The sequence below is a fragment of the Cyprinodon variegatus genome, unplaced genomic scaffold, assembly GCF_000732505.1.
Source record: "Cyprinodon variegatus isolate N-32 unplaced genomic scaffold, C_variegatus-1.0 Scaffold126, whole genome shotgun sequence".
Lineage (NCBI taxonomy): Eukaryota > Metazoa > Chordata > Actinopteri > Cyprinodontiformes > Cyprinodontidae > Cyprinodon > Cyprinodon variegatus.
Genome location: NW_015150579.1, coordinates 197,795 through 217,438, shown reverse-complemented (window position 1 = coordinate 217,438; position 19,644 = coordinate 197,795). Strand labels below are relative to the sequence as shown.

Here is a 19,644-nt window from a genome sequence, read left to right as displayed (position 1 = left end):
CTTTGTAAAAGCACTTCTCTGGATGTTTCAGTTTAGAAGGTGTGATGGAAATTACGTTTTTAAATATATTCAATAGACCAAAATAATGATAAATGAATAAAATACACCCCTGTGGTTCCTCTTATATCAATCCAGGATAACTGAGCTGTTTTGCACATCCTCTCTGGAGATGGCTGGTATTTTCTTGGGTGGCTGATCCTTTGAAAAAATGCAATGATTCTTTTTCTTTTTGTGGAGCTCCTATGGGTTTGTGAGGCAAACCTGAAAGTTTTAAGAATTTAAATATTTGTGTTGGTTTGATTACTCCTAAAGATTATTAAACTAGACTGAGTTGAGTTTTAACGTCTGTCATTTTATTAGTTTGAGGAATTGGGAATATGGAGTGAGAGTGAAGACACTGAGATGGGTGAGACTCACTCCCAATGGGTGAGAGGTGACAGCCCTGTGACATGTTTGAAATGTATCACTTTTCAAACTAATCCTTGATCAAAAGTACCTTTCTGAAAGACTTTCATACAGTTAAACATGAAGATGGCGTTTCCGTGAAGGAAGGAATTCATTTTCAACATATAAATACTGTAGTATATAAGCTATGATGATTTTTTTTATTTTTACCCTGATGTTTCTCCCTAAGAAGATATATTTATGCAGTAATATGAATGAGAGAGAGCAGCAACGAGTTTACTTGTAACCACGAGAGGGTGTGGGGGTTTATTCTGGAGGATTCTTCGAGAATCACAGGAGAGGACCCCGTTTCACTCGTTTATTGTGGGGGGCTGTTTTTTCTCAGTTAGGTTGTTAGCCCCCTCTGTAAAACCCATAACACAGTGGTGGGGGGCTGAAGGTTTAAGGGGTGAGTTGGCCGACTGTCACTGCAGCAAACTTGAATTTTTATATATATATTTTTTTGCCTCCACCAAAATCTGAGCTAGTTTATGTGACTGGACTGTTTGACATAACCCTGCATGCTGTTCATTTGTCGGGAGGTGTCTTTTTCTTTTCATTGAGATGGCTAACCTATTAGCTAGTTAGCACTAACGTTAGCTGATGAGCTTCATTAAACTTTTTATAATTATCGTAAAAATATATAAACAAACATTGCTCTGTTGTCCTCATTTAAGCAGCCCCATTATATACGCGTGGTTATGCATTTTTCTGATCACCTAACTGTATAAATTCCTTTATTCGCTGTTGACGGTTACTGGTTAGCATTAGCCGGATAGCATGATAGCTTTTACTCCCTGTTGGTTCATTTTGAGAACAATGAAGATCATTGACTAATCAAACTGTTTTAGTTGAACATGCATGGGGGTTGACAAACAAATTCGGGTATTGGGGAGACTGAATGCAAATATAACAAGCGAAATTATAATTTCATTTTTGACTTGCAGCATATTAAGCATTAATCAAATATTGTTTTTACCTCTTTGTTTATGTGACAATGAAGGAATGTGTACATAAAAAAAACAACCCCCCCCCCAAAAAAAAAATTGTTTTATATATATATATATATATATATACAATTTTATTTGTTTTGTTGTTTTCTAGAAAATAATTTGACAGGGTATTTGGGAAATATAATTGGATATGTTTATTAGGACTTTTGAAAATAGAAGTGTGCTCACACAAGAATGAACTTCAAGATTTTAAGTCCTTTAATTTCCTTACTGTGACTAAAAGATAATGAAATATTAATATCTATTCCTTTCAAATAGAATTTTGCATATAATACAAAAAAATAGATATATACAGGCCATAATTTAATTTTAAGTGTCTACTTATATGTATTTTTAACTTGCTGATAAATTTTTTTAGCTCATTTTAATTTGTTCTAGCTAGCGATTCAATTTATATTGTGAATAGAACCATAGTGTTATTCGGCAGTAGTTACATTTAAAATAAGTTTCAACAATATTTTGAGTAAACTACAGAAATGATTACAGGTAGTGGGTCTGATATCTCTAAAATAAAAACAACAAATGTGTGTTTCATTGTAGTAGAAGATAGCTTATGGAAAGCCCAAGTACAGTTCTCGAGAGTTAATAACCTGCAACTTTTGCATGTATCCCTGTTTTAACATGCTTGTATCCAATAAATGCCTTGTTTTTGCAGAAATATTCAGAGCTGAACGACTGAAAGCCAATGAAGGGATTCGACTAGGGCTGCAACTAACAATTATTTTGCAAATCAATTAATCTGTCAAATGTTTTTTTTGATTAAACAATTAATAATAGATGGGCAAAGGTTCCTTAAAGGAAATAACTTTTAACGAAATTAAACCAGGTGAAAATAAAACTTATCAACTTCAGAAGTTATGGATGGACCATATTGACAGATGAAAAAGTTTTCTTTTTCTAAACTGCTAAATTTTTATATATTTCTTTTGCAATTTTGGTTAATAACTATTATAATTAAAGGCATATTTTAGCGTCTCTATACTTCAGTTAATGATTAATTGATTACTAAATTAGTTGACGATTAGTTATATAATAAATGATTCATCACGATTAATCCTATTGTTTCAGCCTTTCAACCATTTGATTTAAATGTTTTGGAGAAGGGATGCATCTTAATGTTGCAGGCCTGTAGCAATTGTTTCAAAACAAAGCATAACCCTCACAAACAACAAACAAAAACAAGCACTACAGCAGCTTTTAATGATTCATGAACATATTTGCAAACTTAACCTTGAGTATAATGTGTCCAATTAATGTTTTTATTCTAGATGGCATTTACTGAAAATAAGTTGCATTTTGAATAAGTCCTATCTTTAAAAAAAACATACCATTTCAATACTAACATATTTATCCTAACCTTGTATTACTTTGTTATTCACAGCATTTAAAAAAATTGCAAAAAAATGTAAATTATTCATATTGATCAACTTTATTGCCATTCCTTTGTCATGATTCCCAACATTCCTATTCAGGAATAAGCATCTATTGTGTTTTGGGTAACAAAAATATAATTTTTTACATAATCTGTAAAATATAGTCATCATGATGTCAAACCTGTGTTTCAGATCCAATGAGTGAAATAGACTGAAGCATCACCTTGCTGCAAAAATGTCTAGTAAGTTATGATATTCTTTAATTATAGAAAACACTTTAATGAGAAAACAGAATCAATAAAATTCTCTTCATCAATTATCTTCTCCTGTTTGTCTTTTTCTGTTCAAACAGAGAGACCATCTTATGCCCCACCACCTCCCCCTGCCCCTACAACTGTAAGTATTCAGGGTTTTTGTTTTTTTTAAGAAGAACCAATATGGTCCTTTTGCACCACCCTTTCTGTGCTTATTTTTATTCAACTGAATGCTCCATAGAATATAGCTCCATTCTGTTGTTGCCTCTGCAGTCGTTAGTCATTCAGACTAATGATAAACTGCTGAAAAATAGTGCAGGTTTGTTTTGCATATTTCCTGCTTATTTAAATTATTTTTTTCGTGTCTTTATTTGAGGGGGAGGTTATTTGTGTGTGTGTGTGTGTGTGTGTGTGTGTTAAGATTCTCCCACTGCTTGTGTTATGTCATTTCTCATTCATGTTTATGCCTCGTTTGTTTCCATTAGCAAATGCCCAACACCCCCGGGTTTGTGGGGTACAACCCATACAGCCATCTGGCCTACAACAACTACAGACTGGGAGGGAGCCAAAGCAGCAACAGTCGGGTAACGGTATGAACATGAATCAAGCGAAAACATTGTGACTCAGTATATTAATCTAATTGATAAACTCCATACCTGTCATCAATTATTTTCCTGTAAGGCTTTAGTTAGTGATTGAACTGCAGACAGCTTTGCAAACACTATTGGAATGTTAGCATTTTGTTCTAATTGAATAAGAGGGAAAACATTTTTTTCCACTTCTGCTCAGGAGCAAATACAGCAGGGTATTGTGTGTAAGAAGTCTGCCTTGTTTCATTTCTGAGTCTAAGCAGGAGATTTATATCATTCCACATTCAAACTTGGAATGAAATTAAACAACCCATCTGTGTCCATTCACCTCCCATTCTTATTCAACATTCTAACAGCCATATTGAATAGTCCATGCCTTCAGTGTTGCCATGGCATTGCAGGTTTGCCGCTCGACATAGCTCTGGCTGCTTAGCAGCAATTTAGTCGCTGCTTGCAAGCAGTGGATGACTGACTCTGATAATGGCATTATGTCTCGCTATGGGCAAATCTCAGCTAAAGAGATGTTTTTTTCCTTGTTTTTTTTTTCTTTCCCTTTATGAGGAGTGTGGTTCCACTCCGGTTTCTAAGACTCTGACTTGTTTCTGGCCTCCAGCTGTGATAGACCTGCACGTCCTCCATATGACAGTTGTTGTAAAATGAAAGAGAATATTATGATTAGGCATTGACTGTTATGAGGTTTTGTTGCTTACAGGTAGATCTCAGAAAGTGGGAATATAAAAAAATTAATAAAGATGTATTTTTATTTACAAAGGTGAAACTCATTTTTTACAGAGTGAAATAATCACGCCTTTATTTAGTGTCATTTTGATGATGGAACAGATAATGAAACTAAATTCCGTGCCTGGCAAAAATTAAATATTAAATAAGATAAATAAAAATGGATCGTTTAAACAGAATTATCTGGATTCTTGCAGGGTTATTATTTTTTTTTTTTCCTTTTTCTTTTTCTTCTTCTTGTTTTTAATTAGCTTATTAAAGGTTGTGACTATGAATTAAAAAAAATAACTGTTTAAAACTTTACTGAAAAACTTAGATTATGGTTTTGATAATCCATAATCATAATCCTGCATTCAGATGGAATGCGTTTTGTGCATCAGGAATGTCTGGTTGACATGCAAAGTCTAGTGGAGGCTCATCGAGATGCTTTTCGACCAACTCATGTGAGATGCATCTCTACACACTTTGAAGTCAGACCCGTGTCGAAAAATGCACAAGCGTCCAAGATAAGATGCTTAAAACGTGGTATGAGCCATTATCTTTCAAACGGCAACCTTTCCCTTTGAGAAATAAGTGACAAAAAGTATTAAATAATTTCACAATACCATTTGTGGCCCTTCTAAGCTGTGCTCACAATTTTGAAGCACAAGAAGTTGCATAATAATACTTGGCATAATGTAAATATAAGGCTGTATAAAGGGATTTTACTAAATTTATAAAGACTGACCTTAAAACCCTTAGAGCACTAAGTATAAACAATGCTTTGACTGCACAGCGAAACGTTGGAAGAAGCATTAAGATGTGCATTTCTGAATCAAGGATATTATATCTTGTCAAATGGCGCCTTGCTCTGCGCTGTGAATGGGGACTTACACGCTCAATCTGACACAAAGAGGTACTGGAAAAAGATTATTGGTCATGGATTTGCAGTTTATGTTGGAGGTTATTTATCTGCTGTATTTTCTTTGCAGGCATTATAGGCACCATATAACAAACACTTTTATCTGTAGGTATGTTATAACGGGATATTTTTTAAATTACGTGAATATAGTTAATTGAATTTGGTTTAATAGATAGCATTGAATGATGTCATAAATTTTGGGATATCACACTTCTCACCACTCTACACCATGACATGAGGGGTAAACAACTGTGTAGTATTTGCCTGGGAGGTAGATAAACCTTCTTTCTATCGTGTTCTTTCCAAATTAAAATAAACACAGAGGCTCGCTCTGTTAAATTCTTGTATGCCATGTTGAGGTGAAACCAACAACCACCTGACTCGGTGACGTGGTGTGAACGCAGCAGTGGATTGACCTGTTTGGGTGAAAGCCAAAGCACAAGGGGGAGCCTATTCGAGAACTCATGAGAACTTGGATGGATGGTCACAAAAACTTAGGTGGTGCAGGCGGGAGCGTTTATCTTCCAAAACAACAATGGCGCATCTGGAAGATATCACGGAGATGGATCTAGAGTTGCTAGACATCGAAGAGGAACAGGTTCTGTTAATGGTGTTGGCAAAAAGACCGCTTAACCTTTCGTCATAGTTGTCTATTGTAGTTGTTTCTCGGTTTTTAAAAATGGCGCGCCCCGGCACCGAATCGACCACACAGACAACCAGAAAGGCATACCAAGGACCAATCACAGCTGCTGTTTGTCTGCACACTTCTGCTTGAGGTCTGCGCGGGTTTGCCATTGTCCGACGCATAGTCAGGATTTTTTTTAGGTGCGTGACGAAGGTTGCAGAACCTCTGCGAGGGGGGCGCGGTCGCGCACAGAGACAGATTTGACGGTTGCAGAGGCTATGCATCAGAAGCATAAATTGGCCTTAAGGTTGCACCTATTAAACTTTCTGGCCAATCACCAAACCCTGGTCTTTTAGAAGTCTGACATGCCCATTCCGATTTTGACGAATACAGATTTATAATTTTTTTTTTATAACTGACAGTCAGTTGTTATTGGATCACATGATACCTTTAATATTTAATTTGTATTTCCTTGAAAGACATTAATCAATACCCGTTAAAAAAATCAATCTGTGCACCTTTAGAAAGTATGGCAGCTTAATTTTTAACGAAGAATTTGCAGCTCTATGCACAGCAACTATTTTGAAGCCCTTTAAAATGGTTCTTCATTGGTATCTTGAGCTGAAATTAAAACAAATTTTATTTAAATTGCAACCATTACACCTTCATCCAGCCTCAGAATTTACCATACATCACTACAAGAAAATGATGAAAAAATAGTTTTCTGCTTTTATTTTCCAATTCCAACTTTCTTTCTTTCTTTCCTTCTTCCTTTTTTTCCTTTATACTTTTTTGGCCAAATTTCAGAAACATTTGAACTTAATTCAAACTAAATGCAGATGGTGGAGATTTCTTTGCCATCCTGGTTGTGAGTCATAGGCCGAGTCGGCCAACTTGAAATAATACGCTGCTGTCCAGGTTTAACCATCAAAATGATGTTTCTTCATCACTTGCTGGTTTAGTAAAAACCTGGGCCTAAATCCTGTGCTACAGGATGCATTTAGAGATGATGTCACTGTTGTCATTTATTTCATCACCAACTTGGAAATCAATACATAGCTTTAGAAGAAAGAAAGTAATAAGGTATAAACTCTATATCCTGTTTTGATTTCTGATTGCGGAATTGAGTTATAGCGCTATTCTGTGCACTGCACAGCAGAAAAATATTGGTTTTGTTTGTGTTTTCTTTTACAATCTGATTAATGGATTCATAAAGTGTGATCAGGGTCACTTAAAAGTCATGATGGAATACTTATTCCTATTACATAAAAGTTTTCATGTCTGAAGATGACTCTTTGTTGCTGTTTTTTTTTTTTACTAGAATTCCTCTGGAATAAACATCCCAAAGCCCCCAAAGCCACCAGATAAGCCTCTGATGCCCTATATGAGATACAGTCGAAAGGTGCGTACACTTTTAAACCTTTGCCATTTTTCAAACAAATTAATTTTTTAATTTTTCTTTAGAAATCCCGTAAACTCAGTTAGATGTGCCTTTTGTTTCAGACATTCAAAGTTTTTAACCAAGGTAAGGTGTGTTTAGGTAGGGGTGTCTGCATCCTAGTGGGATTTATCAGCTTTGGATCTGGTGCTTAAAGCACACGGCCTCCTCTGGTTTGTGACCTCTCTGCAAAGAGCTATAGCCCCTCCAACCCAACCCAACCCCACACCCATGTCTGGTTCTCATCACCAGGTTTGGGATCAAGTAAAAGCCTCCAATCCTGATCTGAAGCTATGGGAAATTGGGAAGATAATCGGTGGCATGTGGAGGGACCTCACTGATGAGGAGAAACAGGATTATTTGAATGACTACGAAGCAGAGAAGGTTGGTTGTATTTGCAGAGGGGTGTTTATTGGGGTGGGGGTTATGTTTCTGACGGGTGACAGTAGTTGTGTCCCCAAAGGTTCTGGGTTGCTCCAGTCATCGTTCCTTCCTTTCTACCAGTCATGAGTAAAATTTAGTTTTTTTTCTTAGTTGATTAAAACATGCATCCACATGTTGTGTCTGCTCGCTCTTTTTCCTTTTTTTCTGTCATTTGTGTCATCTTTTCCACTATAGATTGAGTATAATGAGAGCATGAAGGCCTATCACAACTCGCCAGCTTACCTGGCCTACGTCAACGCAAAAAGCCGAGCTGAGGCAGCTCTGGAGGAGGAGAGCCGCCAGAGGCAGTCCAGACTGGACAAGGGCGAGCCTTACATGAGCATCCAGCCAGCGGAGGATCCAGACGGTAAGACCACTCAGATAAACGCTTTGTTCCCCGAGGTTAAGGGCACGGTGACAGAGCTGTAATTATTGCAGCCCGACCACACAGATTTACAAGCCTCCACTCCCTGAAGAGTCTGTTTCTCTACTCCTACGCTGCTATATCCACCCTCAGTTTATGTAATTCTACCTTTGAAAAGTGACGTTTCTGTCCTTCAGTCTGCAAATAAAGACAAATTTTGTTTAGTTGTTCACCAGCGTTTACATTCTTGAGATGGGTTTAGACATGATTACCAAGTTTACATTCTTTTGTGTGTTGTCGTAAAGTCTGATACTCACGTACGCACGCACAGATTTAGACAGCAGAAGACATTTGAGTTACACCCACCTCCAGGAAATGATCCTTGTCTGGGGTCGGGCTGGGTTACAGTAGAAGTTAATGATGTGCAGAAAAACTACAGATAAACCAGCTGCTATTTAGCAACACCCCAGACCATAAGAAAAAAGGTTCCAGCTAACTTCTGAGCGGGTTACTTTCAGTAAAAGCTGCATGTATAGAAATAATAAAAAAGTAGCCTTCCAGGTCACTACATAGTAGGAGATTATTTTATTAATAAAGCCCTTAATAACAGTCTACTCCGAATATGTTTCCATAAACAACTTCTCTCTCTTTATTACTGTGAAAATGAGAACTGGGTGAGACATTTTAATTCAGGTAATTTTTTTTCTCTTTTGTAACTTTGTCTTGGGTGTAACTTAGTACTAAGCTGAGATTAAACTTAGTACTAAGCTGAGATTTGAACCTTTCTGTTTTTTATTAATGTCTTAAAGAGTTCCAACAAAATGAAGTAGAAAAAATCAATAGGTGATTTGTGATATTCCCACACATTATTGAGACTTACCTCTGCTGGATTTGTGAACCACAGAGTAAATTAATTCCTACTCCACGCCTTCAGAATCTCTTACCCCCTCTTGAATGTTTCCTGTTGCGGTGACAGAGCTTCTATATGTGCAGCTTTGAAGCTTTCAGCCTGGTGTATGCGACTCATTTCTGCTCTGTTTTTGTAGAAGTTAGGCATTTGCATATTTGCTGCAATGTAGCAGCAGTATTTGGTGGTTACTATTCAATCACACATAAATAACACAGTGAGCCCCCAGCAACTGAGCAAAAAAACAAAACGTGGATGAGTATCTCAAAAAATACCTTTGAACCATGATTTTAAATGCTCCTCAGTTTTTATCATAACAGTTTTATAGATACATCAGCTACAAAAGTTATGAGAATATCATATTTAGCAAATTTTGTCATTGTATCCTTTGGCTGAGGGCTTTAGCAAAGCTTCAAATGTCAGAAATATAATCATCTTAATTTAAGGGCTTTAACTTTTAGCCACCAGGGGCACTAGAGTTGTAACTTCCAGGTTTAGCCCCCTAAAGCCCATTGGCAATCCTGCAGTGCTGCAAACAACCTCCCTCTGTGGTTTTGAACTCTAAGAGCAAACCAAGAAGTTTTAAGTTACTCGTTAAGATGAAGATGAAACATTTACCTCTATAAATCCTGCTGCAGAGAACCAAAAGTATGTCTGATCATATGTATCATAACTGTTTTGTTGCTCAAAAAAAGCTTTTATCCTAGTTGGCTCTCAGGCTTTCCTCCTCTAAATAAAAAATGTATGATGGAGGAGACTCATCCACAACCTCTGACACAAAACTGTGCTCCTCTTGCATGTTTCCGCCGTCATTAGCGTTGCTTCACAGTGTCATCACTCAGAAATCTGACTTCATGTTAAAACGGGAGAGATGATGTTGGGTTACAGCTACAACCAGTAGGAAAATCCGTTTGGGTTAAAATAGCTTTTATTTTTTTCCCCTGTTGTTTACACCCTATCTCATTACAGCAAAATTTGAACCCTTCTGCAGTATTTACATAATTTGTGGAAGGGTGCTAAAGTTAGTCTGGCCTGCGTTCAGCACTGCTGTCACTATTCCAACAAAAGAGGCTACTCCAACAATCAGGGTCAGTTCGTTTAGTGTTCGTACTTGTATAACTTTTACCTATTATGTTGGAGACCAAGAAACAATGGGGAACAAACCATGGAAAACTACAAATCTGTATCATGCTAAATCCATGTGAATGAACGCTCTAGTGTGTCACCACGAGATTAAAAAAATGGGTTGCGATATGGAGTCCAAATTAGCTCTGTTTAGCTTTTTTGTTTTTTTCACCTTAACAATGGATTTAAATTCAAATTCAAATAAAAAAAAATATTTTATAAGTAAAATACAAGGTTATGACTCCTTTTAAAAAGTGTCATATATGCCCAGATGTTTTATACTTTGTCTTGAGATGAATGTGTTCGCTCATTAATTGCTTCTTCCAGTTCGACTTTTATTTTTGCTTGTTAAGACAAATGCCCTGGAAGCTTTGATTTGTTTTGTTGTTTGCCTTTCTGGTTTGGTGTTTTCTGTTTATATCAAAACATGACGCATGGAAACAATAAACCCCAGACATCCAGTCTTCCCCACAAACCTGAGGGAGAATTCAGCCCCAGAAACTGCCATGATTAGCTAATATGTAGAAAAAAGGTGAGGGCTTTGAAAACTGGGATATTGCCTGTTGATTACACCAGTTGGCACTAACTGTCATAGAGCTCCCTTGTGCCTGCCCTTGTCCTCAAAATTATGCAAGCTGTTAGCAGACCTAAAATAATTTTAGTAATCTTTCACATTGTCCCATTATTAGAGCAGGTGCTGGTGTTTGAGCCAACTTTTAACTACTAGAATGCCTTTTCTCTTTCTGCAGGCTGTCAAAAATTGTTCACTCCTCCTATTTGATATATTCTGGATTTCTGTAGAACACAGCAGTTAGGGAAAATTGAAACTTTAACACAATTACTCACAAAACATTAACATCACCAGTCCGTGTTTATAGATACTATTGCAACAACAGCAAATATTCTTTCTGTTCAGACCAGCATCCTAAACATTGCTGTTATTTAATAGCTAGGAACTCAACTAGGGTTAGCTTTTGCTGTTTTCAAGCAGGAGTAAAAATGGGCAGCTAATCTGAGGTCAGTTCAGCAAAATAAACCTTTATGCTATACTTTTGATCTCACAGTTTGCATTGAATCTAGTTTACCATTAAACTAATCGGCTTTAGTCAGTCTAGACTAACTGTGGAATGAGCCATCAGGTGGCGTGTGTCTTGGGTGGAGACTGAAAGAAAGAACTAGTGGTACTGCAACAACTTTTGTACCCGTTCATGATGAAACTCCAATGTTTGGATTTAGGGTTTTAATTTCAAGCAACAGAAGGTGATGATACCACAATGATTTGAGTCCTGAGCTAGATGCTTTAACCTAACATTTAGAGAAAAAAGGAACCAGGGATGACGATTTCATTACCTTCATAAATTATAGCTGGAAAAAAAAAAGCTAAAAATGATCTGTCTGCACATGAGAGGCCAATATGAACCCATTGCCCGAGTCCTTTAACAATAACTCTTCTTCTCTGAAAGGCGTCTTAATATAATGACAGATACAGTTATTGTGATGTCTGGAAAGCATTCAAAAACCTTTTCATTTTTTTTCTTTCAGCTGCAAAATTTCATAAGGAAAAAAAAAGCCTACATCGAGAAGTAGATGTTTTGTCTAAACCCCTGTCGCCATAGTTACTATTGCCTGAGAAGATTTCTGTAAATATAAATGTAACTAAATCCCATGTTGTTTTTTCTGCTAAAGTTCAGATTTTTAGTACGGATTGACTTGGTCGTTTCCATAGCGACTAAATATCAAGTGACATAGAAGGCCTATTTCTATTAACTAACATTTCAATCTTAAAAACTCACACAAAGAGAAAGACAATTAGGAGCTCAGACCTCGGCAGGAAACATAGCGCTTAATTTTGATAGATATGCATAAACCCCCCAGGCCTGCAACTGGTGGTGGAGTGGAGATAGATGAAGTTGGTCAGTCTGTAGACTGCTGTTAGCCAGACAGTCTGATGAGCTTTATGGGGAGATCCAGTGGATTGTGTGAGCTGATACTAGAGCTTCACTCACTCAGGGACCTGGAAGATGGAAGTCCAGTTGGATAACACAGGTTGAGAGAACCTGTCCATGATGAGCAAGCATGAAGTGACAGTGGAGAGGAAAAACTTCCCTTTGGGAAGAAACCTCTGGCAGAACCAGGCTCAACATGGTGGTCTTCTGCTGGACCGGTTGAGTTGAGACAGGGAACGCAGTAAGAGTCGGGGAGGAATGACACTCTGATGAAGCTTTAGCTACGATGGTGGAGGAGGGGCTGGAGGTGGGTTGAAACGGTGTCATCTGAATGAATTCACACAGCGCATCCGCCGCCTGCGCACAGGAGCAGACAAGTGTCTTTTAAGATGAACTTTGGATGCCGATTGGCTTTCGTGGAGGTGTGGTTCAAAGCTGGTGGGCTGTGTCGCAGGTCGATGTAGGAGAGCAATGAGTTTCTTCAGTTGAAGACCATTTAAAATCAAACGGACAGGAGAACATACTTGACTAATACAGGTGTGTTGATCTTCCTAAGCCAGAAAAATAAAATATTAATGTTCTTAAAACTGCCAATACCTATAGTTGACAGTACAGCTATATTTAGTATGTTTTTCCAAACAGTAGAACGAGGCTGGTGGATTTTTTTTTTTAAAAGGAGCAAATGCATTGAAACAAGACACACAGAACAGGAAGGGAATTAAGGCAAACTGTTTTTTTTTTTAGCAGCAATGACTAAAAAACAATTAATAATTAGGGAGATATGTTGTGAAAAAAGTATAAATCTGTGGAAACGCATCCCGTGGTCACTGTTAATAGAGGATTTGTTATCCTGTGGGCCTGTTTACTACCAGTAACTTTGGAAATTCCAGACATTACTGAGTAAAAATAGTTAAATTAAAGGGGAGTTTCTGCACATCTGATAAATTTAAATTTGAATATTTTTTTCCATCTCACCTAAACTCTGTCGTAAGACTATTTAAAAATCCTGAGCTTTTCTTTTAACCCCTGTACCAGCGTGGATTCAAGATTGACTCAGACGTTAATACTCAGTGTGTTTGTTGTCCTCAGATTACGACGACGGCTTTTCCATAAAACACACAGCTGCTGCTCGTTTCCAACGCAACCACCGTCTGATCAGCGAGATCCTCAGTGAGAGCGTCGTCCCAGATGTGCGATCCGTCGTCACCACCGCTCGCATGCAGGTCCTCAAACGTCAGGTCCAGTCTCTTATGGTGCATCAGGTGAGATCAGAACTCAAGGATCTCTCTGTGACATCTTTGCTTTTTTACTGACTCATTATTTTTATTAACTGTGGCGCCTGGATGTCCTGTTTGGCAGAGAAAATTGGAGGCAGAGCTGCTTCAGATTGAAGACCGCCACCAGGACAAGAAAAGAAAATTCATTGAAGCCACAGAGTCGTTCAACAATGAGCTCAAAAGGGTAAGGCATCTTTTACATTAAATGGGGTCATTGCTCTCTTGCACGCAAGCCTCAGTTTGCATGCCGCGTGCAGCTTGGGCCTTACGCCAGTCTCAAGTCTGTCTCACAGCCCCCAGCTATTGCTAACTCCGTCCACATGTCCTTATAGTGACTCTGTAATTATTTGAAGCTTCCATATTAGTTCTGAATGCACTGACCAATTATTACAACAGGTGGCGCCATTTATCCTATAAAAAGCCCAATGAAAACAGGAAATATGTTCAATTTATCAGAGTTTAACTTTAATTTACTGGTACAGTAACTGGTATGTCTATTTGTGTCCCACCTCCACATGTATCATAAAATGCATTTCTTATTTATGTTCTGCTTAGTTATGCTGCATGAAGGTGGAGGTGGACATGGAGAAGATCTCCGCAGAGATCGCTGCAGCAGAAGAGGCAGCACGTAAACGGATGGCAGAGCGCGAGAAGGATGCAGGAGACAGGGGAGCAAGAGAGGCACCCAGCTGTGTCTTGGCAGAGGAGGAGAAACATGTTTGTGCGACACATGGCAAAAAGTCCCAGCAGAATTCTCACGGCGAAAACAGCAACAAGGAAGGCGAGGTTGCAGAATCAAACACTGCAGATACACCAGGTTAGCAACAGTGGTTTCTGTGGTGCTGCGCAGACTTTATGTTACTGTGAGTAATTTATCCCAGCCAAGATGGTGTGTCCCTGATACCAAACCGATTCATTCAAGATAAAAACACCCGTAAATACGAGTATTGCTGTAAGGCTTTCTTTTCCGCAGAACACAAGGTTAAAACAACTCCCTTTAGCAACTTTCAATGACATATAATGCCTTAAAAGTATTTTTTTTTTATTTCAATCTTAATAAATCTGTCACATTTCAAACACAGGCAATAAATTGTATTTGAATTTAATGTGACCGATCAACACAAAGTGGCAGAGTACAAAGTCACTAACTTATAAAAAAAACAAACAAAAAAAACATGTTTTTTTTTTTAAATAAAGTACCAATATCAATTGACCATAATTGTCTCTTTTCTGGTCAAAGAAAAGTATCCTCACAGAATGATACAGCCACTGCCATCATGTTTCATCCCAGGAGTGTTGTGTTCATGATTCAAGCATGTTAACTTTCAGATTGTACTTTGCAAATAAACCAAAATGCTCTTTTTTTTTTTTTTTTTTTTTATCATCTGACCTCATTGCCTTCTACCACATTTTTCCCCCATGTTTACTCTTCTATAAAGTTCAGCTAGGGGCCTTTTTAGCTGCTTCCTGATTAATGTCCAGCTTGCAACAAAAGTGACAGCATTATCTGTACTACAGTAAAATATAGAAAATAATATTTGGTGATAATATCTTCATTGGATTCTATTGTTAACTCAGAAATAATTCCATTTGAATACAGTTTCAACCTCCATTTAGTCTAGCATTAGTTTTCTTATTGATAACCAGATAAATATTAGACATATGCAGAAAAAAAAAAACGCTTCTAATTCAGTTACCGTATTTTCACGACCATAAGGCGCACCGTACTAAAAGGTCTCAGTTATGTGTGCCATTACTGTAATTAACACACGTAAGGCGCACTGGATTATTGGGCGCGGGTTTTATATACCGGTACATGTCCTCTACTACGTTTAAATACCTCTACTGCGTATTTAAAAATAGAGCGGGAGCAAAACTGAGTATGTTTGTGCTTTATTCATGTATTTATTACAAAGTATTAATCAAACCTGGGAGCTGGCCGTGAGACAGACACATCGCTGGTGACACAGAGCGCTGTGATCGCTCCTCTGAAACGGTTTATTGACTGAAAAAATTAACTTAAAATGCAGAAATCTGCCGGCAGAATATGTTCGCTTTTATTATCCTGGTGCCTGCAGTTTAGATTATTTAGATGAAAAACACCTTCCAGCTGCCGCGGTGAACCGCAAGGAGGCGACCCGTCCAGAGGCTGCTGTTGAATGGGGGCTGCATCGCTAGTATGTGGGGGTCTGAGCGGCTCCGACAGAAATAATATTGGAAGGCAGGATAGTAATCTGGATGAACTGACTGCAATGATTAAGTTTTCAGGTGGACTTTCTCGATTAAAAACATATTAAAACTACTTTATTCCCACAGATCACAGTAAATATAGCTGCAAGGCAAAGAAAGGATAGGATAGCTCCGCTCAACGCGCGTCAGACACACTTTTGCACTGCGCAGTTAGAGCAGCAAAGCTGCTTCAGCCGCGCGTCAGAACTAACTGGTACAAGCAGCAAAAAGGAAGCAGCAGACGCGATTTTGCGGAATAACAGCAAGCACAGCGTTCATTTCTTTCACCATGTTTTTCACATCGGCTGTGAGATGGGCACGCATGGAGTCACAGATTAACAGCGATGGTGATGCGTGGAAAAAACCACCTGGTCTCCTTACATTCACCTCCCTCAGCCACTGTTTCATCATCTCCTCAATGAGGAGATGAGGAGTTCTGCATAAAGCACATACCTGTTCTTTTATACACAATCCACGCCCACACTTCCCCCTTAATGTTCTCATGGTGGTCTCACAACGTCCGCAGTAACAACACACAGGGCGCACCACACTATAGGGCACGCCGCACATTTTGAGGGGAAAAAAAGACGTTTATATGCGCCTTATAGTCGCGAAAATACGGTATTAATGTAGGGATGTGACCTTAAAGAATAATTACAGAAGTCCATTTAGTAACTTTTTTTGTATTTGTTTTTCTAATCCAGTAAAGCAGAAAACCTCAGAAGAGTTGGAGGCCCATCCAGGCAGTGAGGAGGGAGCGTCAGAGGATAAGGAGAGTGTCCCAGAGGGAGCCATGGAGGAAGGAACCAGCGACAGCAACACCGGCTCAGAGACCACCTCTGCTCAGACAGAAGACGCCACCATCAGCGAGCCATCAGAAGGACCCAGCAAGGCCAGAGTGGCACACTGAGTCCAACAGTGAAGGGCGGCACTGCGACTGCATCTGTTTGAACTTCTGATTTCAGATATTGCACAATCTCATCTGTTTGTCCAAGTGTTTAAGAAGCTTTCAAATGGGCTGCAGGTGACATTGAAACCTGAAGCTGGCAGACATACAGTGAATACATCGTCAAACAAAACCTGCACTCAAAGTCGACAAAGCAATGGCCTTGTCTAAAATCAATGGCTGCTACAATGTGCCACAGAAGCCCATGTGAAGGCACTATATTTTCAGCTTCTTTGGAAGAGCGCACACAAGCCCTTCATTAGCACATACTGAAACATATCTCTAGCACTATGTCTGGCAGACAAACAAAATCGCTCAGTGTTATATTTAACTTTGTTCTTTTGTGTTGTAGTCCCATTGTTGCTTTTATTGTTTTGCATGTTGCAGGTGATTAAAAAAAGCTAATTGATCATCTCCTTGGCAGGAGAATATTTGTTTACTCTCTGTATCAGTATTACAGTGACAGTATTGTCTCAGGAGTTTGTAGTTATTAAGTAGTAGTTACTCTTTTTTAATTTATTATCAGCATTTTGTTTTTTATTATTCTTGTGTATTTGGGTGCTCTGGGTCCAGCCCGTATTTGAATATATACCTTGTGATCATCAATGCTGTACAATGCTAAACTACCAGTGTTCTAAAGTTTGCTGGCTGCCAATCAAATCAAAAGCAGTATGCTTAGAACATGTGTTTGTTTTTATCTGTGTTTTGGTTTTTAGGAAGAAACTTTAACGTGTCCGGTTAATGTGTACACGGTGCAACAAGTTTTGCTTAAAACGTGAATTTTCAGGATGTAAAACAGCTAGAAGAACACTCATTAACATGCAGTCTTAATATGAATTTAATTTTTGCATATTTATAGAAATAAAACATTTTCTACCCTGACATGCAGCAGTCTATTTGTTTTGAAAATGTAATTAAGGTGTATTTAAAAAAAACAACAAATCTACAGTAGGTCATTAAATTAAGGTATTAAAAAGTTAAGATATTGCGGTAATGCATCTCTTTCAGCAAAGGAATTTTTCAGTTTTTTTTTCAACCCCTTGATGGACCAATTTAATTGGTAGGTTTAATTTTATATATATATATATATATATATATCTTTTTATGTTTTATGGTTTTATTTTATATATATATATCTGAATGCAATTGTGCCTTTACGCTGTAGCTCAATTAATATTTGTAAACTATTTAGTTAAAAAATTAAAAAATTTGTGACAAAATTTATTCAATTCAGTTTACCTAATGCCTAATGGCACTTTATACCAGATTTATTCACCAGATCATAAAGTCAAATTGAGTCAAAGTTTTCTAAGGAAACATTGATTGCATTGACTCGAAGGCGATTCCTCACACTGATCATGCTTGTAGTGACAGTGGGGAGGAAAATGTCCCTTTTCACAGAAGGAAACGTCCAGCAGAACCAGACTCGGTGAGAGCGGCCATCTGCCAAGGTCAACTCGGTTCCAAGAAGACAGAAGCAGACATACAGTAAGAAGCAGAGATACAAAAGATAAATTCTCCGTTCAACTGTCAATCCACTGTCCAGGAAACACACAGCCAGGCAGACGAGCTACAGCCAGTCACAGTCAGAGAAACCACACTACACTGAAAAACAGGCACATCCCGAACACAATGATCAATAATAACCTTCACCTTTATGGAACAGTTACAACAGAAACAAAATCTTGCCAAGGTTCCTATGTTCCCACTGGATGTGTAAAAACTATGGTAACTGAAGGAATGGACGGGCTATATTGAATGTTTATGTTACGCAAAGGATTTGTTGCATATTTTCAAAGGCAGGCATCAATGGGTTAAGTTTTCTTATCAATAGATTCCCCAACTAAGCTGTGGATCTCTGCAGCCCTTCAAGAGTGGTCCTTTTTAGAGTGGTCCTTTTTAGAGTGTCCAGCTTCCCAGTTTATTTATCAGGCCACCCATGCTTTGATATTGTTTTATAACCTTAACCATAATATCCTTGCTGACTCCTGACCCTTGGTCTTTGTGACACTGTTCACCATAGTATTTCCTCATCTCTGGGATTCCCTGATGCTGTAATCTGTATCCACGTAGATTAGTCATGATGCCTATCTAAGTTTTTCATGCTTAATCATGTCATCTTAATTGTAGGCTTTCAGCGTCTCCTTTAAAGTGTCTTCTAGTCAATAGCAAAAGGGGCTAGAATACTAATAGGTATTTTCTGTGTAATATATTGTAAAGTATTGCTGCAAAAAAATTGTATTTAAATTCTTTCAGTGCTACTATGATCATTCTCTTTTATTCTACCAGCTGTTGCACATTTGTATATAGTTGGTGTATAGACAATAACTATGACAACCAGGTTCCAGTAGCTACAGAACACTGTGTTTAACTAAGAGGTGTAACCAATCATACTCTCAGGGATTCTTCATATATTGAGTTTTAACCAAACATATTTGAGTTTATTCTTTGTTTTATTTTACATGAAACTAATATATAGTAAAACTTTATTTTCTAAGACAACAGATTATTTCTCCAGGCAGCTAAGTTACACATTTTTCTAGTTACACTAAGATATAAATATTCAGTTATGTGAAGTTTGGGATGTTGCAAGCAGTTTAGAAAAATAAGATTAGCATTATCTATTGAAATACACTGTGTGCAGAATAATTAGGCAAATGAGTGTTTCGACCACATCATCCATTTCATACATGTCCTACTCCAAGCTGAATAGGCTTGAAAGCCAACTACCAATTAAGTAAATCAGGTTGTGTGCATCTCTGTAATGAAAAGGGGTCTGACCTAATGACATCAACACCCTATATAACGTGCGCTTAATTATTAGGTCACTTCCTTTCCTTTGGCAAAATGGGTCAGAAAGAGATTTGACAGACTCTGAAAAGTCAAAAATTGTCAGATGTCTTTCAGAGGGGGGCAGCAGTTTGGAAATTGCCAAGCTTTTGAAACGGGATTATCGCACAATCAAGCGATTCATGGCAAATAGCCAACTATGGCACAAGAAGCGTGTTGAAAAAAGAAGATGCAAACGTAACTCCCCATGAATTGAGAAGG

The 19,644-nt window shown here is 38.0% G+C and overlaps 1 protein-coding gene across 2 annotated transcripts; it reads left to right on the top strand.

Annotated features, from left to right (window-relative positions):
* Nucleotides 1–698: 698 nt before the first annotated feature.
* Nucleotides 699–17,487, top strand: smarce1 (SWI/SNF related, matrix associated, actin dependent regulator of chromatin, subfamily e, member 1). 2 transcript variants are annotated; one of them, XM_015375857.1, is made up of 11 exons: nucleotides 699–853; nucleotides 3,023–3,072; nucleotides 3,183–3,226; nucleotides 3,570–3,668; nucleotides 7,260–7,340; nucleotides 7,629–7,760; nucleotides 7,995–8,166; nucleotides 13,231–13,403; nucleotides 13,501–13,602; nucleotides 13,974–14,235; nucleotides 16,352–17,487. In XM_015375857.1, exons 2-11 carry the CDS (start codon nucleotides 3,066–3,068, stop codon nucleotides 16,555–16,557), a joined length of 1,278 nt encoding a protein of 425 aa, XP_015231343.1. In that variant the 5' UTR covers nucleotides 699–853; nucleotides 3,023–3,065; the 3' UTR covers nucleotides 16,558–17,487. The 2 variants fall into 2 exon arrangements, with proteins under 2 accessions (XP_015231343.1, XP_015231342.1); XM_015375856.1 differs by having other exon boundaries at nucleotides 3,570–3,674.
* The last annotated feature ends 2,157 nt before the right edge of the window (nucleotides 17,488–19,644 follow it).